The sequence below is a fragment of the Pseudophryne corroboree genome, chromosome 11 (assembly GCF_028390025.1).
Source record: "Pseudophryne corroboree isolate aPseCor3 chromosome 11, aPseCor3.hap2, whole genome shotgun sequence".
Lineage (NCBI taxonomy): Eukaryota > Metazoa > Chordata > Amphibia > Anura > Myobatrachidae > Pseudophryne > Pseudophryne corroboree.
The window spans coordinates 269,023,810-269,049,350 of record NC_086454.1 but is presented as its reverse complement, the minus strand read 5'-3'; the positions used below and the strand labels follow the sequence as shown (position 1 = coordinate 269,049,350).

Here is a 25,541-nt window from a genome sequence, read left to right as displayed (position 1 = left end):
CAAAATTTTTACAAAATAATCGTGCATAGGAGACCACAAATAGGTTGAACCCGATGGACAATTGTCTTTTTCAACCTTAGATACTATGTTACTATGTTACAATGGGATATATAAGTCAACATTTTACTTTAGCAAGGCATAATTCACAGCAGTGGACTTCTTGCTATTTTCAAAACACAAGGGTTACTGTGCAATCTTACAAATATAAACCTACAATTTTTTTTAATTCGGAAAGGAGAAACAGATTTTAGGACTAGGGAAAGTTATAGATTTTGAGTTAGGTTCATAGCTAGTGCTTAGTTTAGGATGGATGGGTCTATGGGCCAAATTCAGACCTGATCGCAGCAGCAAAATTGTTCTCTAATGGGCTTATTATGCATAAATAAAGTACAGTAGTGCATAAATCCATCTACACAGCTTTTCCTAGGTTTGATTGTGTGCTTTTATATAATTAAAATTTGTGATTTTTTTTTTCGTTAAGAAAAGTCTAGAGATGGATTTATTCCTCTTTAAAAAATAGAACATTATGTACTTACATTGGTTGTCTACCTATGTATTACTTCCATTTATTTTTAGTCTGCAAATGATCTCCTGCAACTTTTACTAAATACTTTGCATTCATTTTCTAGATCCATTCTGTGCTTTTCAGTCATGCATTTAGATAATCAGGCAAATGTGTTTATTTGAATTGCGTATGAATACAGCACTGCTTTTTTTTATTCTGAATCAGATACATTTGTACATAGAAAGCAGATGTGTGTCATATCCCAGGAAACAATGGAAATAAATAAATAGCATTAGATTACCTGAGGATGTGAAACGTAGCTGAAAAATACAGAGGGTAAAACCTATTCAGTTAAACTTGCAGGAGGGTACACAAGAAATGAAATTTATGTGAGGGTGGGAAAACATAATTTAAGAGAGGGATCAGATCAAAGTATGTGTTCACAGGCCATCAGTAACACATTACCAGAACCGTGCTCTATGGAATAATAAATTCACAGACGTATTTCTTTAAGGTACGACACACTTCATCCACCCATTTTCCTTGTGAAGCCTGGGTAAAGATTGCACAGTTTTTGCGCTTGCCTCCATTCGGTGAGCGCTCCCAATTAAAATATGTAATAGCAATTCCATTGACGTCCACAAACTTTCCCTCAGCCACCATGTCGTTGACGCCCAACCAAAAATCACCAGCACCGGGCAGACTCTTCTTCCCATAATCACGGAGGGCATTGTTCTCATCTGCATGTCTGGGAATCGCCAAGGTTCCGCCTTTCGCAATGCAGTCCTCATTGGCCTCATGAAAGTGTTTTGTTTCTTCAAACGCTAGGTAGCATTTTTTATGGATTTTGGTCCCCCGCAGGCAGACTGCAAATAAAGGAGACTTGTAATCCATCATTGTACAGAATATGGCATGCATAAAAAAGATTACATTTTACTCGTAAAACATTGCTTTTGTTTTATGAGCCTTTAGATTGAGCTAGATATTAAATAATCACAAAACATATTTCACTGTCAGATAAGAGGCAGTGTTAGGCTGTTGTATAAAGGGCCCAGCAGTTTTATGTTTCATGCTATTTTGCTTTTAGGACTGTTTAAAACAATAAACACTATGCATCTGATTTCAGTAGGGCTCCATCCAGAGGTGTAGCATGGATCCATGGCACGGAGCAAGCTTGTGTCACGCCCCTACCCATATATACACAAACATATCACCTTTCTCAGCCCCCAGCCCCATCACCATCCTCAGATCCCAGCCCCTCATCTTCCTCAGCCAAAGCCCCCTAACCTTCCTCAGCCACAGCCCCTTCACCATCCTCAGCCCCATTACCATTCTCAGCCCCCACCTACCTCAGACCCCAGCTCCATCACCTTCCCTGCCACGGTAACCTGAATTATGACATGGTAGAGCCCCTTACAAACATTACACCTCAGTATAGGCCCTTATATACATTAGACCATGTAACTCTTTTTACACATTAGGCCAGATAACCCATTATACACATTACGCCAGGTAGGCCATTTTACACAGTACACCAGGTAGCCCTTTATACACATTATGCCATGTAGCTCTTTATACACATTATGCCAGGTAGCCCCAAATACACATTACGTCAACTATCCCCATATACACATTACACCAGGTAGCCCCATATACACATCACGCCAGGATGCCCCAGATACACATTGCCAGGTAGCCAGGAGAGAGTGTGTGTGTCTCCCACTACCAGCATCTCAAGGATCTGTCACCCGCCACTCTGCTACTCACATTCCAAGCAGCTCCGGGACTTGCTACTCACCCCTACCTCCAGCAGCAGACCCACCGGCGCCCTCTGAAATTTTTGGCGCCTGGAGCTTGTGCTCCACCGGAACCGCCCTGGCTACACCCCTGGCTCCATCTATATGATATTATACACCAGGGTGCGTGATTGCACTTTGGGAGTCCACCTTGCTCCTTGTGGTAACCAGAGCCATCTTAACAGCATAGTACTCCCTTGGCAAAGCAATGCACTGGGACCCCTACACACCCATTTATGAGAACCAATTAAAAAAATAATCAGACAAATTCCTCCACATGCTTTCATGTTGTGAATGGCTGTCAGCACTTTTATTGGTGGATAGCTCCACTCATCCACCAATCAGCATGCTGACAGCCATTCACTGTTTGGATGCAGGCTGGAAGGCAGGTGGAGAATATTTCCTCGCCATTCTGATTATGTGACCACCAACCACCCCTGCTCGAAGGCCCCTAAAATTGTGGGGTCCCGGTCATATAGTGTGCCTATTAGAGATGAGCGGGTTCGGTTCCTCGGAATCCGAACCCGCCCGAACTTCATGTTTTTTTACACGGGTCCGAGCGACTCGGATCTTCCCGCCTTGCTCGGTTAACCCGAGCGCGCCCGAACGTCATCATCCCGCTGTCGGATTCTCGCGAGGCTCGGATTCTATCGCGAGACTCGGATTCTATATAAGGAGCCGCGCGTCGCCGCCATTTTCACACGTGCATTGAGATTGATAGGGAGAGGACGTGGCTGGCGTCCTCTCCGTTTATAGAGAAGAGAGTGAGACTAGAGTAGAGAGAGACACAGTATTTACTTTAGTAATTTTGGGGAGCATTAGGAGGAGTACTACTACTTGCTGAAGTGATAGTGTGAATGTATATCTGACTTGTGGGGGAGACAGTGGGGAGCAGTTAGAGTCTGAGAGCAGGAGTACATATTTTAACGTACAGTGCACACTTTTGCTGCCAGAGTGCCACACTGCCATTGTGACCACACTGACCACCAGTATATATATTGTGATTGTCTGCTTAGGAGTACTACTTGCAAGTTGCTGATAGTGTGACCAGTGACCTGACCACCAGTTTAATATATATATATATATATATATATATAATTGTATATAATATATATATAATTGTATACCACCTACCCGTGTTTTTTTTTTTCTTTCTTCTTGATACATACTACTATAGTAGCTTACTGTAGCAGTCTGCGGTGCTGCTGAGCTGACAGTGTCCAGCAGGTCCGTCATCAGTCATTACATAATAAATATATATACCTGTCCGGCTGCAGTACTAGTTATATTATATATATATATATATATATTAATTTCATCTCATTATCATCCAGTCTATATTAGCAGCAGACACAGTACGGTAGTCCACGGCTGTAGCTACCTCTGTGTCGGCAGTCGCTGGTCCATCCATAATTGTATACCACCTACCCGTGTTTTTTTTTTTCTTTCTTCTTGATGCATACTACTATAGTAGCTTACTGTAGCAGTCTGCGGTGCTGCTGAGCTGACAGTGTCCAGGAGGTCCGTCATCAGTCATTACATAATAAATATATATACCTATCCGGCTGCAGTACTAGTGATATTATAAATATATATATATTAATTTCATCTCATTATCATCCAGTCTATATTAGCAGCAGACACAGTACGGTAGTCCACGGCTGTAGCTACCTCTGTGTCGGCAGTCGCTGGTCCATCCATAATTGTATACCACCTACCCGTGTTTTTTTTTTTTTTTCTTCTTGATACATACTACTATAGTAGCTTACTGTAGCAGTCTGCGGTGCTGCTGAGCTGACAGTGTCCAGCAGGTCCGTCATCAGTCATTACATAATAAATATATATACCTGTCCGGCTGCAGTACTAGTGATATTATATATATATATATATATATATATATATTAATTTCATCTCATTATCATCCAGTCTATATTAGCAGCAGACACAGTACGGTAGTCCACGGCTGTAGCTACCTCTGTGTCGGCAGTCGCTGGTCCATCCATAATTGTATACCACCTACCCGTGGTTTTTTTTTTTTTTCTTTCTTCTTGATACATACTACTATAGTAGCTTACTGTAGCAGTCTGCGGTGCTGCTGAGCTGACAGTGTCCAGCAGGTCCGTCATCAGTCATTACATAATAAATATATATACCTGTCCGGCTGCAGTACTAGTGATATTATATATATATATATATATATATATTAATTTCATCTCATTATCATCCAGTCTATATTAGCAGCAGACACAGTACGGTAGTCCACGGCTGTAGCTACCTCTGTGTCGGCAGTCGCTGGTCCATCCATAAGTATACTAGTATCCATCCATCTCCATTGTTTACCTGAGGTGCCTTTTAGTTGTGCCTATTAAAATATGGAGAACAAAAATGTTGAGGTTCCAAAATTAGGGAAAGATCAAGATCCACTTCCACCTCGTGCTGAAGCTGCTGCCACTAGTCATGGCCGAGACGATGAAATGCCAGCAACGTCGTCTGCCAAGGCCGATGCCCAATGTCATAGTACAGAGCATGTAAAATCCAAAACACCAAATATCAGTAAAAAAAGGACTCCAAAATCTAAAATAAAATTGTCGGAGGAGAAGCGTAAACTTGCCAATATGCCATTTACCACTCGGAGTGGCAAGGAACGGCTGAGGCCCTGGCCTATGTTCATGGCTAGTGGTTCAGCTTCACATGAGGATGGAAGCACTCAGCCTCTCGCTAGAAAAATGAAAAGACTCAAGCTGGCAAAAGCACCGCAAAGAACTGTGCGTTCTTCGAAATCCCAAATCCACAAGGAGAGTCCAATTGTGTCGGTTGCGATGCCTGACCTTCCCAACACTGGACGTGAAGAGCATGCGCCTTCCACCATTTGCACGCCCCCTGCAAGTGCTGGAAGGAGCACCCGCAGTCCAGTTCCTGATAGTCAGATTGAAGATGTCAGTGTTGAAGTACACCAGGATGAGGAGGATATGGGTGTTGCTGGCGCTGGGGAGGAAATTGACAAGGAGGATTCTGATGGTGAGGTGGTTTGTTTAAGTCAGGCACCCGGGGAGACACCTGTTGTCCGTGGGAGGAATAGGGCCGTTGACATGCCTGGTGAAAATACCAAAAAAATCAGCTCTTCGGTGTGGAAGTATTTCACCAGAAATGCGGACAACATTTGTCAAGCCGTGTATTGCCTTTGTCAAGCTGTAATAAGTAGGGGTAAGGACGTTAACCACTTCGGAACATCCTCCCTTATACGTCACCTGCAGCGCATTCATAATAAGTCAGTGACAAGTTCAAAAACTTTGGGCGACAGCGGAAGCAGTCCACTGACCAGTAAATCCCTTCCTCTTGTAACCAAGCTCACGCAAACCACCCCACCAACTCCCTCAGTGTCAATTTCCTCCTTCCCCAGGAATGCCAATAGTCCTGCAGACCATGTCACTGGCAATTCTGACGAGTCCTCTCCTGCCTGGGATTCCTCCGATGCATCCTTGCGTGTAACGCCTACTGCTGCTGGCGCTGCTGTTGTTGCTGCTGGGAGTCGATGGTCATCCCAGAGGGGAAGTCGTAAGCCCACTTTTACTACTTCCACCAAGCAATTGACTGTCCAACAGTCCTTTGCGAGGAAGATGAAATATCACAGCAGTCATCCTGTTGCAAAGCGGATAACTGAGGCCTTGACAACTATGTTGGTGTTAGACGTGCGTCCGGTATCCGCCGTTAGTTCACAGGGAACTAGACAATTTCTTGAGGTAGTGTGCCCCCGTTACCAAATACCATCTAGGTTCCACTTCTCTAGGCAGGCGATACCGAGAATGTACACGGACGTCAGAAAAAGACTCACCAGTGTCCTAAAAAATGCAGTTGTACCCAATGTCCACTTAACCACGGACATGTGGACAAGTGGAGCAGGGCAGGGTCAGGACTATATGACTGTGACAGCCCACTGGGTAGATGTATGGACTCCCGCCGCAAGAACAGCAGCGGCGGCACCAGTAGCAGCATCTCGCAAACGCCAACTCTTTCCTAGGCAGGCTACGCTTTGTATCACCGGTTTCCAGAATACGCACACAGCTGAAAACCTCTTACGGCAACTGAGGAAGATCATCGCGGAATGGCTTACCCCAATTGGACTCTCCTGTGGATTTGTGGCATCGGACAACGCCAGCAATATTGTGTGTGCATTAAATATGGGCAAATTCCAGCACGTCCCATGTTTTGCACATACCTTGAATTTGGTGGTGCAGAATTTTTTAAAAAACGACAGGGGCGTGCAAGAGATGCTGTCGGTGGCCAGTAGAATTGCGGGACACTTTCGGCGTACAGGCACCACGTACAGAAGACTGGAGCACCACCAAAAACGCCTGAACCTGCCCTGCCATCATCTGAAGCAAGAAGTGGTAACGAGGTGGAATTCAACCCTATATATGCTTCAGAGGTTGGAGGAGCAGCAAAAGGCCATTCAAGCCTATACAATTGAGCACGATATAGGAGGTGGAATGTACCTGTCTCAAGCGCAGTGGAGAATGATTTCAACGTTGTGCAAGGTTCTGCAACCTTTTGAACTTGCCACACGTGAAGTCAGTTCAGACACTGCCAGCCTGAGTCAGGTCATTCCCCTCATCAGGCTTTTGCAGAAGAAGCTGGAGGCATTGAAGGAGGAGCTAAAAGGGAGCGATTCCGCTAGGCATGTGGGACTTGTGGATGGAGCCCTTAATTCGCTTAACAAGGATTCACGGGTGGTCAATCTGTTGAAATCAGAGCACTACATTTTGGCCACCGTGCTCGATCCTAGATTTAAAACCTACCTTGGATCTCTCTTTCCGGCAGACACAAGTCTGCTGGGGTTCAAAGACCTGCTGGTGAGAAAATTGTCAAGTCAAGCGGAACGCGACCTGTCAACATCTCCTCCTTCACATTCTCCCGCAACTGGGGGTGCGAGGAAAAGGCTCAGAATTCCGAGCCCACCCGCTGGCGGTGATGCAGGGCAGTCTGGAGCGACTGCTGATGCTGACATCTGGTCCGGACTGAAGGACCTGACAACGATTACGGACATGTCGTCTACTGTCACTGCATATGATTCTCTCCCCATTGAAAGAATGGTGGAGGATTATATGAGTGACCGCATCCAAGTAGGCACGTCAGACAGTCCGTACTTATACTGGCAGGAAAAAGAGGCAATTTGGAGGCCCTTGCACAAACTGGCTTTATTCTACCTAAGTTGCCCTCCCACAAGTGTGTACTCCGAAAGAGTGTTTAGTGCCGCCGCTCACCTTGTCAGCAATCGGCGTACGAGGTTACTTCCAGAAAATGTGGAGAAGATGATGTTCATTAAAATGAATTCTAATCAATTCCTCCGTGGAGACATTGACCAGCAGCAATTGCCTCCACAAAGTACACAGGGAGCTGAGATGGTGGATTCCAGTGGGGACGAATTGATAATCTGTGAGGAGCGGGATGTACACGGTGATATATCGGAGGATGATGATGAGGTGGACATCTTGCCTCTGTAGAGCCAGTTTGTGCAAGGAGAGATTAATTGCTTCTTTTTCGGTGGGGGTCCAAACCAACCCGTCATTTCAGTCACAGTCGTGTGGCAGACCCTGTCACTGAAATGATGGGTTGGTTAAAGTGTGCATGTCCTGTTTATACAACATAAGGGTGGGTGGGAGGGCCCAAGGACAATTCCATCTTGCACCTCTTTTTTCTTTCATTTTTATTTGCGTCATGTGCTGTTTGGGGAGTGTTTTTTGGAAGGGCCATCCTGCGTGACACTGCAGTGCCACTCCTAGATGGGCCAGGTGTTTGTGTCAGCCACTAGGGTCGCTTATCTTACTCACACAGCTACCTCATTGCGCCTCTTTTTTTCTTTGCGTCATGTGCTGTTTGGGGAGTGTTTTTTGGAAGGGCCATCCTGCGTGACACTGCAGTGCCACTCCTAGATGGGCCAGGTGTTTGTGTCGGCCACTAGGGTCGCTTATCTTACTCACACAGCTACCTCATTGCGCCTCTTTTTTTCTTTGCGTCATGTGCTGTTTGGGGAGTGTTTTTTGGAAGGGCCATCCTGCGTGACACTGCAGTGCCACTCCTAGATGGGCCCGGTGTTTGTGTCGGCCACTAGGGTCGCTTATCTTACTCACACAGCTACCTCATTGCGCCCCTTTTTTTCTTTGCGTCATGTGCTGTTTGGGGAGTGTTTTATGGAAGGGCCATCCTGCGTGACACTGCAGTGCCACTCCTAGATGGGCCAGGTGTTTGTGTCGGCCACTAGGGTCGCTTAGCTTAGTCATCCAGCGACCTCGGTGCAAATTTTAGGACTAAAAATAATATTGTGAGGTGTGAGGTATTCAGAATAGACTGAAAATGAGTGGAAATTATGGTTTTTGAGGTTAATAATACTTTGGGATCAAAATGACCCCCAAATGTTATGATTTAAGCTGTTTTTTAGTGTTTTTTTAAAAAAACACCCGAATCCAAAACACACCCGAATCCAACAAAAAAAATTCGGTGAGGTTTTGCCAAAACGCGGTCGAACCCAAAACACGGCCGCGGAACCGAACCCAAAACCAAAACACAAAACCCGAAAAATTTCAAGTGCACATCTCTAGTGCCTATACGCAGTTCATTTTTTAACCTATTTTTCCAGAAAAACAATACTGCCTATACATATACTGTAGTGTTCCAATACGTTAAGATGGCCCTGGTGGTACTCAAACTAAATATACTTTCTGCAATAAATTCCATTTTAAATATCCTATATGACAACATGAAAATCAAAAATTATTAGCACTGAAATCTGACTTTTTGGAAACCTCTACATAGTATTCTTTGCTTTAGATCTGGAATATGACCAGGGGGTAAGTGCAATATAGTTGGGTGCTGGATGCAGGCTTTCAGAAGGGCATTTAAGAGCCAATAAAGAGGCCTTAGCTTGTCTTCTCCCTGCAAATAAATGTAGGTCACTAGCTGCACTCACTCCACTGACACTGCATAATCCATGTTTTCCTACAGTGGTTTCTGCAAAGTTATTTTTGGCCTCGGTGTTGCAGTTAAAAGACTGAAATTATTTTCTATTTCACGGGGTAACGTGGCAGAGATTTTAATTATTCACACAAGAGCGCAGTCTCCACCAGGGTAGTCTGTGTCACTTCTATGGAGTCCAGCAGCACTGGATCCGTGCCCCAAAAATAAGGTACCTTAAAGCACAATCTTAATATGGAATCACAGCCAGTATACCCAGACAGTTATATGATTATATGAAAATAATGATAATACAATGACTGTATTCATTCCAATGGAATCGTTGAGCTAGTAAAGGTTACTAGAGAGTATAGGTACAAATTGAACAAGGCCTATTTCTTTTTACATGATGCTATTGATGGGGTCACTCAGCTCCTCTAGAGGTTAGTAACTTGTTGGAGCAGGATCATGGAGGAACTTAGGTGCATGGTTTGCTTCTGCCAATCAAAATGGGTGATCCTGACACACCCCTGTCCACTCATTTATATAAAGGGGCCACGTTATTTGCAGGTCCTCTCTAATGGTTGGAAAAGTACTATATCTCTGTGGTGGCTGGCCACATCCACTAAGCTTGGGCACCTACCACTGCATTCCCTTGTGGGCCCTTAAAGCCCCAGTACAAAACTGTAAGTACTTTAAGCCGTATAGAGCCACTCTATACTCTTATTTATTGTTTATTTATTGTTTAAATAAGACAACGATTTGTAGAATGTTATAATGTAAAATGAGATAAGCATACACTTTCCATGTGTAATTTGCACTTACACATGTGTTTCCATTACATACACAGTACAGTATGGATATAGAAAGTGTAGCAGATAACTTGGTTAGGGTTGAGTATGGAATCCCGGCGGTCGGGATCCCAGCAGTCAGAATATCGATGCCGGGATCCCGGCCACCAGAATGCCAGCAGCGGAGTGAGCGCTAGAAAGCCCCTTGCGGGATCGGTGGCTTGCTGCTCTCGCCACAGGTTCTATTACCACTCTATGGGTGTTGTGTGGGAATAGCCCTGGCGCAGCTGCCGGCATTGTCGGCGGTCGGGATCCTGGCGTCAATATTCTGACCGACAGGATCCTGACTGCCGAGATATTAACTACATCCTGTCGATTATATATTGGATTAGTTCCCTCTATTTTTAGTCCTCTGTAGTGTTGAGCTATGCTGATTTGGGGCTTGCATGTTTGGAGGTAGCATTATTACCTGTTTGTAAGGCTTGCATTTCTTTCAAGGAGTTCACCTCACGCCATAGCTTGTCAATCTGCGTCTTCAAATCTCCATCTTTTTCTTGAGACAAAAACATTAGAACAGATAAATTATGAAGATATTATCAATGAAAAGCTGTCCGAATAGCAATACAGGAGAGCACGTTAATGGGCATCTCATCCAATGTAACAAAAAAATTAAAACACACATAACAAATACAGTCCAGATGGCCTCTCACCATCATTACCAATTTAATGCATAAATCAGAATATACTAAACAGATTTCACAGGGGCAGTTCAAGCAGGAAAATGCAGTGACAATGTGCTGTGGATGTGGTATGTGCAGAGATGCCAGTAAGCATCCCTACAGATTTTGTTGGTCATAAATTACTCTAATTGACTTGTAGTCTCCTTGGTAACACATATTGGGGGTAATTCTGAGTTGATCGCAGCAGGAACTTTGTTAGCAGTTGGGCAAAACCATGGAGGTCATTCTGAGTTGTTCGCTCGCAAGGCGATTTTAGCAGAGTTGCTCACGCTAAGCCGCCGCCTACTGGGAGTGAATCTTAGCATCTTAAAATTGCGAACGATGTATTCGCAATATTGCGATTACACACCTCGTAGCAGTTTCTGAGTAGCTCCAGACTTACTCGGCATCTGCGATAAGTTCAGTGCTTGTCGTTCCTGGTTTGACGTCACAAACACACCCAGCGTTCGCCCAGACACTCCCCCGTTTCTCCAGCCACTCCTGCGTTTTTTCCGGAAACGGTAGCGTTTTTTCCCACACGCCCATAAAACGGCCTGTTTCCGCCCAGTAACACCCATTTCCTGTCAATCACACTACGATCGCCTGAGCGAAGAAAAAGCCGCGAGTAAAAATCCAAACTTCATAGCAAATTTACTTGGCGCAGTCGCAGTGCGGACATTGCGCATGCGCACTAAGCGGAAAAACGCTGCGATGCGAAGAAATTTTCCGAGCGAACGACTCGGAATGACCTCCCATGTGCACTGCAGTGGAGGCAGATATAACATGTGCAGAGAGAGTTAGATTTGGGTGGGGTGTGTTCAATCTGCAATCTAAATTGCAGTGTAAAAATAAAGCAGCCAGTATTTACCCTACACAGAAATAAAATAACCCACCCAAATCTAACTCTCTCCGCAAATGTTATATCTGCCCCCCCCCTGCAGTGAACATGGTTTTGCCCAATTGCTAACAAACTTGCTGCTGCGATCAACTCAGAATTACCCCCATTCTCTCTAATGTTGTTAATGTTGATGTTTTGGATGAAAACCGAATATTCAGTGACACATTATGTTTAAACACAGCAGCAATGTGAAATCAGATAAGGAGCACGTGGTCTTTTTGTAAATGAGAGCTCATGTCATTATAAATGGTAGTACTGTACTAATTTTAACATTGTTATTACCAGTTTGAACTGTTTATAGGGGACTTTTCATACAGTGGGGGAGCTTCAAATGTTTGAAAAGTCAGTTGAGAGTCTGTTTTTTCCTATCTAATAGACTAGAAAAAACAGACACCCAACCGACTTTTCAAACATTTGAATTCCACCCAGTATGTGCAAATTATTTTTATTTAATGTTCTTGTTGAAAACTCACATTTATGTAAGTTTTAGCGGCTGATTTAGAGTTAGGTGCAAATTGCGTCCATGTGCGGACCCTGCAGCTAAGTAAACCTTTCTGCACCACAAGGGGGCAACACATTTATTTGCATGCAGAGCAAATACTGCAGGCTGCAAATATACATATAGCTTTATTTTTACCCTGCATTTTAAACTTGGACTACACCATACCCGCTCATTGGGGGTAATTCCGAGTTGATCGCAGCATCAAATTTGTTAGCAGTTGGGTAAAACCATGTGCACTGCAGGGGGGACAGGTATAACATTTGCAGAGAGAGTTAGATTTGGGTGGGTTATTTTGTTTCTGTGCAAGGTAAATACTGGCTACTTTATTTTTACACTGCAATTTAGATTTCAGTTTGAACACACCCCACCCAAATCTAACTCTCTCTGCAAATCATACTTGCCTACTCTCCCGGAATGGCCGGGAGGCTCCCGAAAATCGGGTGACCCTCCCGGCCCCCCGGAAGAGCAGGCAAGTCTCCCGGAATCAGGGGTCCCCCTGCCCGTCCACCCACATAGTGTGTAAAGTGGGCGGTCCGGGCAGTTGATGACGCGATTCTTGCTGAATCGCGTCATCATAGCCACGCCCCCTGCAGTGTAATGCCGGGGATCGCAGCATTACAGAGCGGGGGGCGTGGCTTAAAGGATGTGCCGCCGAAACTCCCCCGTCCCGCCCCTGCTCCACCCCCGTCCCGCCTCCGGTCCACCTCCTCCTCACGACACAGCCCTCCCCTGCCCCCCTGCTGAGCCGACCTGGCTGCCCTCTCCCGCAGAGAGCAGCCAGAATGTCGGCAAGCATGCTGCAAATGTTATATCTGCCACACCTGCAGTGCAAATGGTTTTGCCCAACTGCTAACAAATTTGATGCTGCGATCAACTCGGAATTACCCCCATAGTGTAGCTCTCAGGTTAGTGATGCTGGAAAACACTGTTTCAGATGTCTTTACATACAGTGCATCCGGAAAGTATTCACAGCGCTTCACTTTTCCAACATTTTGTTATGTTACAGCCTTATTCCAAAATGGAATCAATTATTTTTTTCCCTAAAAATTCTATACACAATTCCCCATACTGACAATGTGAAAAAAGTTTTTTTGAGATTTTTGCAAATTTATTAAAAATAAAAAACTAACAAATCACATGTACATAAGTATTCACAGCCTTTGCCATGAAGCTCAAAATTGAGCTCAGGTGCTTCCTGTTTCCACTGATCATCCTTGAGATGTTCTTACAGCTTAATTGGAGTCCACCTGTGGTAAATTAGGTTGATTGGACATGCTTTGGAAAAGCACACACCTGTCTATATAAGCAGAGGCATCACTAGCACAGGGAGAGCAGGGCACGTGCCCTAGGCGCCATGGCAGACCCAACAGAGGGGGGCGCCACCGGCACATGCATGGCCTGCTCGCCCCACTGTGCACCACTGTGCTCAACACCGTCGCGGCCGCCGTAGCTCCGCCAGTCCTCCACCGACCTCCAACCGGCTGCTGTCCTCTTGCTGCAGGGAGCGTGACCGCGATGTGTCACGCTCCCTATTTGATGAGCCGCTGCCCTCCGCCAGCTCCCGGCTCCCAGTCGCCTCACCCAGCCGTCTTCCGGTGCTCATATCCCGGCTCCCAGCTGGCCCATGGTGGAGCCGGTTGGTGGGTCTGTCCTCCACTGTACCCGTCATGCCCCGGCTCTGCAAGTGATTGTGTGTACACTGTATAGTATGCTGTGTGTCATACGCCGTCCGTGCACAGCAGGCAGGTGAGTGTCAATGTCAGCCCGGGCTGCTGTGTACACGGCGGTGCCGGCATTGTGTGTCCCCATAGCTGCGCTGTCCGCGGGTGATCTGTACTGACTGCAGGGTGTAATGACATACTAATGATTTTCCTGTATTGGAAGGTGAGTGTTGGTGCACAGTGACAGCGGCCTCCTCTTTATATGTATGTGGTGTCTGTACAGCAGAGGGGTAAGTGGGTTTCTGCATTGTGTGTAGAAAAGCACAATGTAGTAGTAATTACATTAGTCTGAATTATACATATATAGTCATTTTATTCGTGTTGTCTGCCAAATCATATTCTTGCTTGTGGCACACTATAAATTTGGGGGCACTGTTATCAAGCTTATTATGAATTTGGGAACACCATTGTGTGGCCCACTATACAGTGTAAACACTACCACATAGGCATAAGAATAAGTAGCGACGGGATTTCTTCTCACACCCCTGGAAGGATGCGAGCAGAAATCCGATGAAAGTGCTGGCGTGATGATGATTTCTGCCCTTCACGTAGCAGAAACAGCGTTGCACTGGGTACTTAAGTCGGAGAATGCCGGTTCTCCCGACAAAACACCCGGTTTAGTCCGGGGGAAAGGGCATTCTCCGACTTACCACTGCGCTGTATTGAATAGTAACGGGAGCTAATTCCCAGCGCTTTTTAACTGTCATCTAATTTAATTGTGCCCAAAGAAGGGGACACACACCGAGAGACATAGAAGGGGAGACAGAGAGACACTAAGAGACATAGAAGAAGGAGGGGATTGGTGTGCTGAGAGACTTTGCGGGGGGAGCTGATGGTGTGCTGAGAGACGATGTAGGGGATAGGTGATGATGTGCTGAGAGATGATGTAGGGGGTGGATGATGGTGTGCTGAGAGACGACACGGGGTAGGTGGTGGTGTGCTGAGAGATGACACAGGGGGTAGGTGGGGGTGTGCTGAGAGATGTCGCAGGGGAGGTGATGGTGTGCTGATAAGACGATGCAGGTGTAGGTGATGGTGTGCTGAGAGATGATGGTGGGGTAAGGGGATGGCGTGCTGAGAGACGACATGAGGGGGAGGTGATGGTGTGCTGAGAGACGGCACAGGGGGAGGTGATGGTGTGCTGAGAGACGATGGTGGGGTAAGGGGATGGTGTGGCTGAGAGACACAAGGGCGAGATGTTGTGGCTGAGAGACGCAGGAGGCAGGATGTGACACAGCGGGCAGAATGTGAGTCTGGTTGAACCGCTTACCTTGTTAATATTCCTACACAAATAGGCATCTTCTGGACGATGTATTCTCCTACATGAATAGTGAATACCAACTGAAGACGCCGTCTGCCTTAGAGGATGCATTACTTCAGAGGTTCCATATTGTGAGAAACTATCATACTGGTAAGGTGCATGGTGCATGTTAAATTGAAAAGAATGATCCCAGTGTGACGTGAAACTGGTGGCGTGTCATGTTGGCACGCCCCATGTCCAGTGGCCATGTCCCTTCTGGTATGTGACCACGCCCATTTTCCCCACCGCGCGCCTGCGGGGCACACACACGGTTTCTTTATAGCCTTTTTTTTTGTTATTGTTGGGTGGGCGCCATTCCTAATCTTGCCCTGGACTCCAAAAACCCTAGTTATGCCTCTGTATATAAGGTCCCACACTTGACAGTGCATGTCTGAGCAAACCAAGCATGAAGTCAAAGGAATTGTCTGTAGACCTCCAAGACAGGATTGTCTCGAAGCACAAATCTGGGGAAGGGTACAGAAAAATATCTGCTGCTTTGAAGGTCCCAATGAGCACAGTGGCCTCCATCATCCGTAAATGGAAGAAGTTCGAAACCACCAGGACTCTTCCTAGAGCTGGGCGGCCATCTAAACTGAGCAATCGGGGGAGAAGGGCCCTAGTCAGGGAGGTGACCAAGAACCCGATGGTCACTCTGTCAGAGCTACAGCATTCCTCTGTGGAAAGAGGAGAACCTTCCAGAAGGACAACCATCTCTGCAGCAATCCACCAATCAGGCCTGTATGGAAGAGTGGGCAGACGGAAGCCACTCCTTAGTAAAAATCACATGGCAGTCTGGAGTTTGCCAAAATGCACCTGAAGGACTCTCAGACCATTAGAAACAAAATTCTCTGGTCTGATGAGATAAAGATTGAACTCTTTGGGGTTTATTTACTAATATTCGTGTTTTTTCCGTTTTTAAGGGTGTTTGAACTCGAATGGTATCGGGTGCATTTTACTGCAACTTTTTGAATCCTGATACGGTTATTCACTAAGCTGCCGAGTTTTGCACAATCGTTTTTTCCGATGTCGATGTGATTCGTAATATCAGGCAGTGTTTTACGGGAGTGATGAGTAAAACACTGCCTGACAAAACACAAGGAATCCCGGCCGGATCTGAGAGATCCGTGCAGGGCTTCATTGTGTACCTTAAAAAGTTGATTAAAGTCTTAAAAAATCTGAAAAAAATTGCGTGGGATCCCCCCTCCTAAGCACAACCAGCCTCGGGCTCTTTGAGCCGGTCCTGGTTGAAAAAATCTGGGGGGAAAAATGACAGGGGTTCCCCCATATTTAATCAACCAGCACCGGGCTCTGCACCTGGTCCCGGTTCCCAAAATACGGGGGACAAAAAGTGTAGGGGTCCCCCGTATTTTTGAAACCAGCACCGGGCTCCACTAGCTGGGGAGATAATGCCACAGCCGGGGGACACTTTGATATCGGTCCCTGCGGCCGTGCCATTAAAACCCCAACTAGTTACCCCTGGCCGGGGTACCCTGGAGGAGTGGGGACCCCTTCAATCAAGGGGTCACCCCCTCCAGCCACCCAAGGGCCAGGGGTGAAGCCCGAGACTGCCCCCCCCCCCCCTTCATCCAAGGGCGGCGGATGGGGGGCTGATAGCCTTGTGAGAAATTGTGAATATTGTTTTTAGTAGCAGTACTACAAGTCCCAGCAAGCCTCCCCCGCATGCTGGTACTTGGAGAACCACAAGTACCAGCATGCGGTGGAAAACCGGGCCCGCTGGTACCTGTAGTAGTACTACTACTAAAAAAATACCCCAATAAAAACAGGACACACACACCGTGACAGTACAACTTTATTACATACATGCACACCAACATACACACTTACTTACCTATGTTCCCACGAGGCTCGGTCCTCTTCTCCATGTAGAATCCTAGGGGTACCTGTGAAAAAAATTATACTCACATAATCCAGTGTACCTTCTGTTCTTTGTATAATCCACGTACTTGGCAAAATAACAAAACGGAAACCCGACCACGCACTGAAAGGGGCCCCATGTTTACACATGGGACCCCTTTCCCCGACTGCCAGGACCCCCCCTGACTCCTGTCAAAGAAAGTCCCTTCAGCCAATCAGGGAGCGCCACGTCGTGGCACTCTCCTGATTGGCTGTGTGATCCTGTAGTGTCTGTCAGGCAGCACACGGCACAGATACAATGTAGCGCCTATGCGCTCCATTGTAGCCAATGGTGGGAACTTTGCGGTCAGCGGTTGACCGAAAGTAACCTCACCGCTGACCGCAAAGTTCCCACCATTGGCTACAATGGAGCGCATAGGCGCTACATTGTATCTGTGCCGTGTGCTGCCTGACAGACACTACAGGAGCACACAGCCAATCAGGAGAGTGCCACGACGTGGCGCTCCCTGATTGGCTGAAGGGACCCTCTTTGACAGGAGTCAGGGGGGGTCCTGGCAGTCGGGGAAAGGGGTCCCATGTGTAAACATGGGGCCCCTTTCAGTGCGTGGTCGGGTTTCCGTTTTATTATTTTGCCAAGTACGTGGATTATACAAAGAACAGAAGGTACACTGGATTATGTGAGTATAATTTTTATCACAGGTACCCCTAGGATTCTACATGGAGAAGAGGGCCGAGCCTCGTGGGAACATAGGTAAGTATGTGTGTATGTTGGTGTGCATGTATGTAATAAAGTTGTACTGTCACGGTGTGTGTGTCCTGTTTTTATTGGGGTATTTTTTTAGTAGTAGTACTACAGGTACCAGCGGGCCCGGTTTTCCACCGCATGCTGGTACTTGTGGTTCTCCAAGTACCAGCATGCGGGGGAGGCTTGCTGGGACTTGTAGTACTGCTACTAAAAACAATATTCACAATTTCTCACAAGGCTATCAGCCCCCCATCCGCCGCCCTTGGATGGGGGGGACAGCCTCGGGCTTCACCCCTGGCCCTTGGGTGGCTGGAGGGGGGGACTCCTTGATTGAAGGGGTCCCCACTCCTCCAGGGTACTCTGGCCAGGGGTGACTAGTTGGGGTTTTAATGGCATGGCCGCAGGGACCGATATCAAAGTGTCCCCCGGCTGTGGCATTATCTCTCCAGCTAGTGGAGCCCGGTGCTGGTTTCAAAAATACGGGGGACCCCTACGCTTTTTGTCCCCCGTATGTTTGGAACCAGGACCAGGCGCAGAGCCCGGTGCTGATTGATTAAATATGGGGGAACCCCTGTCATTTTTTCCCCCATATTTTTTCAACCAGGACCGGCTCAAAGAGCCCGAGGCTGGTTATGCTTAGGAGGGGGGACCCCACGCAAAAAAAATTTCAGATTTTACACTAAACAGACCCTTTCTCATAGATAACCATGCACAGATCTCACTGATCCGTGCATGGTTATCCAAACTCGACTGGAAAAAGCAGGTCTATTTTATTGCTGCTTTTTTTTAACGAATCGAAAAAAAACAGACCCGCACTTGAGCACTCAGAAACTAACACCCAAATACGAATGAATAGTGAATGCCCGTATTCTATGAAATTACAGCCGCGTTTGACCGATGATCTATTCATTCGTATTTCTGAACGTTGTCATTCAAACCATTACGAATAGTCCAAACACTGCCGAGATTGGTGCTTAGTGAATTCCCGGATTGGGACTTAGAAAAAAAACACAAATCGGACAAACTCGGATTCTTAGTAAATACTGGCCTTTGTCGTGAATGCCAGGCATCATGTTTGGAGGAAACCAGGCACCGCTCATCACTAGGCCAATACCATCCCTACAGTGAAGCATGATGGTGGCAGCATCATGCTGTGGGGATGTTTTTCAGCGGCAGAAACTGGGAGACTAGTCAGGATAGAGGGAAAGATGAATGCAGCAATGCACAGACATCCTGGATGAAAACATGCTCCAGAGCGCTCTTGACCTCAGACTGGGGCGACGGTTCATCTTTCAGCAGGACAACGACCTTAAGCACACAGCCAAGATATCAAAGGAGTGGCTTCAGGACAACTCTGGAGAGATCTGAAAATGGCTATGCATCGACGCTTCCCATTTAACCTGATGAAGTTTAAGAGGTGCTGCAAAAAGGAATGGGCGAAACTGCCCAAAGATAGGTGTGCCAAGCTTGTGGCATCATATTCTAGAAGACTTGAGGCTGTAATTGCTGCCAAAGGTGCATCAACAAAGAATTGAGCAAAGGCTGTGAATACTTACGTACATGTGATTTCTTAGTTTTTTATTTTTCATACATTTGCAAATCTCAAAAAATCTTTTTTCACATTGTCATTATGGGGTATTGTGTGTAGAATTTTGAGGGAAAAAATGAATTTATTCCATTTTGGAGTAAGGCTGTAGCATAACAAAATGTGGAAAAAGTGAAGCACTGTGAATACTTTCCGGATGCATTGTATGACAGGGATTCCATTAACATTCACAAATCAATATGTAAAGGTGCAAAATGTTTCTTTGTTTTATTATTAGTTTATTTTATTTATAAGGTGACACAAGTTCTCCACAGCGCCGTACATCTGGGAACAGTAGGACAGCACAGGGCACACAGAACTTTACATTAGAGTAGGCAGAACATAAACAGAGCACAAGTAGCAATTTTCACCACAATTCTCTGTACACAGTACAGCTGGGTGCAGGTGAAAGGTGGAACCTGTCTCCAATAGTGATGGCACAACTAGCAGAAGTAGAGCCACTGGAAGAGACAAAAGGCTATGAGTGAGTGGAATTCCTGGCTAAATGGACACTGAGGGGTCTATTCATGAAGCAGTGAAAAGCGTGGAGAAGTGAGCCTGTGGAGAAGTTGCCAATGGCAACCAATCAGCTGCTCCGTACAGTTGCATAGTATGCAAATTATAAATGTTACTTCAATGCTGATTGGTTGTCATTGGCAGCTTCTGCACTGGCACACTTCTCCACACTTTTCACTGCTTCATGAATAGACCCCCAAGTAGGTGAAGGCTGTCAGTGAAGTGCCAGAGAAGAGGGCTGTGAACAGGAGGGTGGAGGACCCTGCTCCTTAGAGCTCACAATCTAGGGGAGAGGGGAGATAGACTGATGACATGAGGCATAAGAATATGCATGGGCACCGAGGGCTGGAAGTAGGCAAGGTAGAGATGGCCGAGATGAGAGGCTGGGGTGAATGACCTGGTGACAAGGTTATGTGGTGGAAGGGTACGCTTTGATGAACAGGTGGGTTTCAGTGCATGTCTGAAGCTATGCAAGGTCATGAGGGAGTGAGGGAGCCCATTCCAGTGAATGGGTGAAATCTTGGACTTGAGTGTGAGATGCAGTAACCAGGGTAGAGGAGAGGTGACCGGTCATTAACATACTGTACTGGAGAGGGAGGGAGTATGTACAGAGATGAGACTGGAGATAAAGGGAGCAGTGGACTTAGAGAAGACCTTGTATGTGAGGGTGAGGAGTTTGAAGAAGATTCTGTAGGGGAGTGGGAGCAAATGCAGGCTTTGGCAGAGGGGAGTGGCGGATGTGAACCGATGGGAGAGGTAGATAAGTCTAGCTGCAGTGCTGAGAACAGATTGGAGGGGAGCGAGATGGGAATGTGGGAGGCCAGTGAGGAGGGTGCAGTAGTCAAGCTGCACATGTTTACATCTGATTGGCTACAGTGTAAGAAAGTCACTCTGATTGGATACATGCTTATAGAACCCACACAGGGTACAAATGAAGTTTATTGTATCAATGAAGTGCATTCATAAAATGTGTCAGTGAACTTCGCTGATACAATGAAGTCCACACGTGGGGTCTACGAGCATGTGTCCAATCAGAGCGGTTTTCTCACACTTTAGCTAATCATAGTTACTGTAAGCTGCACTGATTGGATACTTACAGACAGGCCCCATTTCTGTTATTCACATATCAGCTCCTTGTGGAACATATCCATACCTCCCAACTGTCCCAATTTTCGCGGGACAGTCCCGTTTTTTGAGGACTGTCCTGCTGTCCCACCCGCGGGCAGCAGTGTCCCGCGGTGGGGAAGGGGGGGGGGGCAGTTGGGAGGCTCTGTCTCTCGCTACTCTGCTTAGCAGAGCAGCGGTGAATAGACGCTGTGCACATGCTTTCATAGGCGCCACCTTTCATAGGCCACACCCCTTTTCGGGAGCGCGCGCGGCTTCGCCGCACGTGTGTCCCTCTTCCAATGAGGAAAAAGTTGTGAGGTATGCATATCTATCATTACACTGTACTACTGTACATTTGTTGTTATATTATTATTATTATTATTATTATTATTATTATTATTATTTTAAAACATTAATTTATGAAAGAAGATCCCTAAGTATTTACCTGTGGAATATAGATTGCAATGAGGGAAAGGGTATGGCTTTATTTATAATACATTATTATTACCACAGTGTATTTAAGTGATTGGTAATATCTTCCTACACCGAACTGACCCTCATCAGTTATACCATGGAAGGACATTGCTGCTGGCTCACTGCAGCTTTATCCGCACACTCCAGTTTTAATATGGAAATGAGTGTTTAGTACTGAGGAAAATCTATGTGGGGATTCATTCCTGTTGGATTCATGGGGATTCATTCCTGTTTAATGGAATCTGTAAATGTGTGTGTGGCAGTTTTTTTGCCCGCTTTCTGGGGGAGAGGCATCAAGCATTGGTGAGAGATAAAGTGGAGATTTTGGCAAAAGGAACAAATCAGCGTGTAACTGTCACTTTATATCTCCTATTCCCAGCTAATATCACTGTGACTATAAAATGAGTTTCTGGCAACAATGTTAGAAATAAAAATCACCATAGTTAGGGGAGATGTACTAAGCTTTGGGGAGAGATAAAGTGGACAGAGGTAAACTACGTACCAATCAGTTCCTAGCTATCATGGTATAGGCCATGTGTTGAAAATGACAGCTAGGAGATGATTGGTTGGCAATTTCTCTCTCCAAGGCTTAGTACATCTGCCCCTTACAGTCAGCACTTGTCTCACCTTTATCCTTTGATCTGCGATCCTTTTTGTTCTTGAGTTTAGAAGCTTGTCCATTGATCTGATCTGAAAGCAGTATGGCGATAAAGAGAAAAATAGTGAGCCGCGCCCCAACCATGTCGCTGTTTAGTCGCTGTCAATATAATGCGTTATACGGTGGCGTCCTGAGGACCAGCTCATCCAGGTGCTAGTGGAACAGTTATATAACAGCGCTCCTTGCTTAGGGATCTGCTAAATACTTCACTTGGCCGAGGCATAAGGTACCTCCTTGTTCTCCTCTCTGTGATTTCATTCGTGCCGGCTTCACATATTTTTGCTCTTACCCCTGTTCCCTACTCTTCTGCCTGGAGAGGAATGAATGCTCCTTTTCAACCTGAAGGAATCAGCATCACACATGAAAGGCCAGGCCATTTACTAGCACCACTCAGCATGTAAGGGGGGGATGTTGGGCAGGAGGATATAGTTAGAACATGTTGTAAACCGGTCAATGACTTACTCTTTTATACTTTGTTTCTATCAGTTTTCCTTTAGAACCTGGTGTAACACACACACACACACACACACACACACACACACACACACACACACACACACACACAACCCCTCTCTCTTTCTCTCTCTCTCTCTCTCTCTCTCTCTCCAAGTGAAGAGTGACAGCTTTTTCACATGCATGAAAAAGGATTTTATTGTTTAATTTAAAACCATTAGTTTCTAATGTTCTGCATGTGTAATGTAATCATTTGTTTATACACAGTCGAGTCACATTATTATGACCACCAGCTAATAGCCAGAGTGACCGCCGTGTGCAGCACCGACCACAGCTAGACGGGCTGGACTGACGATTTAGACACACGTCTGGTAGCCCCCAGGTTCATTGTGACGATGAGCTGCTCCACTGTAGCGTGTCAGTTCGCTCTCACGCACCTTCGTAGCCGACGTCCACCTCTCACATCAATGGCACGTGGTGCTCCGCAGTTTCCACATCAGTTATTCGCAATGGTGCCTTTTGTCCAGTCACGATACACCATCACCACAGCATCATGCGAGCAATTCACCCTTGGTCCGAAAGCCGATACTCATCCCTTTTTGCAACTCTGATAAATCGCCCATTTTACCCATGACAGCAACGAGTGATATGTGTGCAGACAGCCTATCGCACACCTTATATACCCACCAAGCCTGCGCACGACACACGACCATTTACTGTAGCTCTGAAGCATTTTTAAAAAAATTATTTTATTTATTCTACTGTGTATTATTAAATCACAGCGGTCACTAAACCACAATTTGTCCCCTAAAGCCACATTTGGCAGCACGTCTCCATTATTACCAGACAATCTAGGATGGCCTTCATGTACTATACTAGCAAATTCAAGTTTATATCGGGCATACTGAAATCTCCCATTATCACCTCTCCTTTCATTAGCCACTCTTCCAACGGAACTTTTTCATTGTATTTTTCTTATTGTATTTTTTAATGACTTTTATTCTATGAATTTATACCTTTGATGTGAACAACTGATATCAGATGGTTCATATGTATTTTTGGCAAAGAGACTCTTCAGATGAATTTCTTGTAGAGTTGATCATGCTTGTTTTTCAATAAATTTTTGTGGACTATTGGTTTTACTGATGTCTCTGGGACTGACATGTTGTATGAGGAAGTAAGATCTATTTTTTGAATCTCTTATATTTGGGACTTACATTTGGGAGTCAAGCATCTCCAAACAAAATTGCTACAGAGATATTCTTCTGCTTGACATAAGTCGTGGCATAAGGATAAGACAAAGATACCTTGATGGCATTCAACCTACATACCTATGTGTGAGTTGGGGTACGCCCATGAGACATATTTCTTCTACACAAAGATACCATTATAGGAGTTTCACCCATATTTTTTGTGTGAGTGAGGGGTACGCATACCTTATTAATAATCTGGTGAAGGGCCCATGTGTTGGTGGTACACACGAGACCATAAGAATATTGCACACGGTGGAACAATTGGAGGTGTAACCAAGTGCACAGAAATTATACAAAATTATAAATTCTATATGTAGTATATGGTAAAGAAATTTCTACACATTGGATATATTTTTCTCTCATTTTTTCATACGAATGAGGTCATCACATATTGAGGACACATTCTTACGTATTATTACGAGAGGATACTTGAAAGAAACCGTGATAGGAGTCCAGATTCCCATTTTCGTGTGAGTTGGGGTACGACATCCAGGACTATCTTGATATAAGATTATTAAAGATACCTTGATGTGCATATTTTACTTCATATCAGCGGGAGTGGGGGTACGCCGAATAAAACATCGTACCATTTGAGTGAGGAAAGTACCATTACTTCCTCATTTTTCAAAGTTCCCCCTATGCGCCAAAGGAAACCTTTGACTTTACCTTGTTGTAGATTTGTGAAAGCTCCCATTATCACCTCTCCTTTCATTTACTGCACGCCACAGTGATTCCTGTTAATAATTCATACTCATATAGATCCAATGAGTTATAAATTCTTCCTATAGGCAGAGGTGTAGCTAGGCGCCATGGTGCCCGGAGCAAGGGTATGTTTTGGCCCCCCTCCCCTGTAATGAATTGGGGGCCTAGCCAACATGTGCTGGTATATTACATTTAAAAGAAAGAATATTTAAAAATACTAAATTGGTGACAGGGGAAGTCTAGAGCTGGCTGGGCAAGGTGCCATCTGACGCCCCACAACCCGACCAGTGCAATGTAAGTGTTCCAGGGCCATTATCCCATTGCATTCTCTGTGATAAGCTGGGCCACTTGCTTGAGTCTGCCCTCCAGGCTGAAAGTTGCCAGTCAACCCCTGGGTCCAGTTCTAGACCTTGTGGAGCTCAGGGCAAAAGTTTCCTTTGGGTTCCCCCAATGTTTAACATAGGGTCAGTGCGTGACAAAGGCTTGCAACAACAATATAGGGGCATGGCTTCATTGGGAGAGTGCATGGCACATTACACTGCAGTGTAGTGTCCGTTATTCACATTACACTACAGAGTAATACCCCTTACACACGTTATGCCACACGCAGAGTAGCGCGCCCTCTAACTTTTTCGGCGCCCGGAGCTCGCGCTCCATCGGAGCCATCCTCGCTACACCCCTGCCTATAGGTTATAAATCCTTTCTATTGAGAAACATGCAGTGCCCTGTATTACAGACTTAACTAATTCTTACATATAAAGCATCACCACCTTTTTTTCTTACTCTATATTTTCCAAATGGGACTGAGGCAGGAATGATTATGTACCAGACATTGTATCGAGACTCAGTAATCGCTACAAGAGCTAAACTGTCACTACACATGACTGAATTTACTGCACTGTATATACATATTTATTACATATACAGTGTACTAGATATTTACCTATTTCTGCGCCTGAAATGTAGAAACAGAGATACTGAGAAAAGCAAAGA

General features: G+C 45.6%; 1 protein-coding gene across 1 annotated transcript; it reads right to left on the bottom strand.

Moving 5' to 3' along the window:
* Nucleotides 1–662: 662 nt before the first annotated feature.
* On the bottom strand, nt 663–22,452 carry CLEC3A (C-type lectin domain family 3 member A). The gene is made up of 3 exons (XM_063945388.1): nt 22,110–22,452; nt 10,510–10,593; nt 663–1,371 (listed from the first exon to the last, which is right to left on the bottom strand). Exons 1-3 carry the CDS (start codon nt 22,222–22,224, stop codon nt 983–985), a joined length of 588 nt encoding a protein of 195 aa, XP_063801458.1. The 5' UTR covers nt 22,225–22,452; the 3' UTR covers nt 663–982.
* Nucleotides 22,453–25,541: the final 3,089 nt, after the last annotated feature.

Excerpts from the sequence above, each read along its gene's own strand:
- CLEC3A (XM_063945388.1), bottom strand. The coding sequence starts at position 22,224 with ATGGTTGGGGCGCGGCTCACTATTTTTCTCTTTATCGCCATACTGCTT. Across the intron at positions 10,594-22,109 it reads TCGCAGATCAAAGGATAAAG|AAAAAGATGGAGATTTGAAG; the intron begins GTGAGACAAGTG and ends TTTTGTCTCAAG. Across the intron at positions 1,372-10,509 it reads AATGCAAGCCTTACAAACAG|TCTGCCTGCGGGGGACCAAA; the intron begins GTAATAATGCTA and ends CTTTATTTGCAG.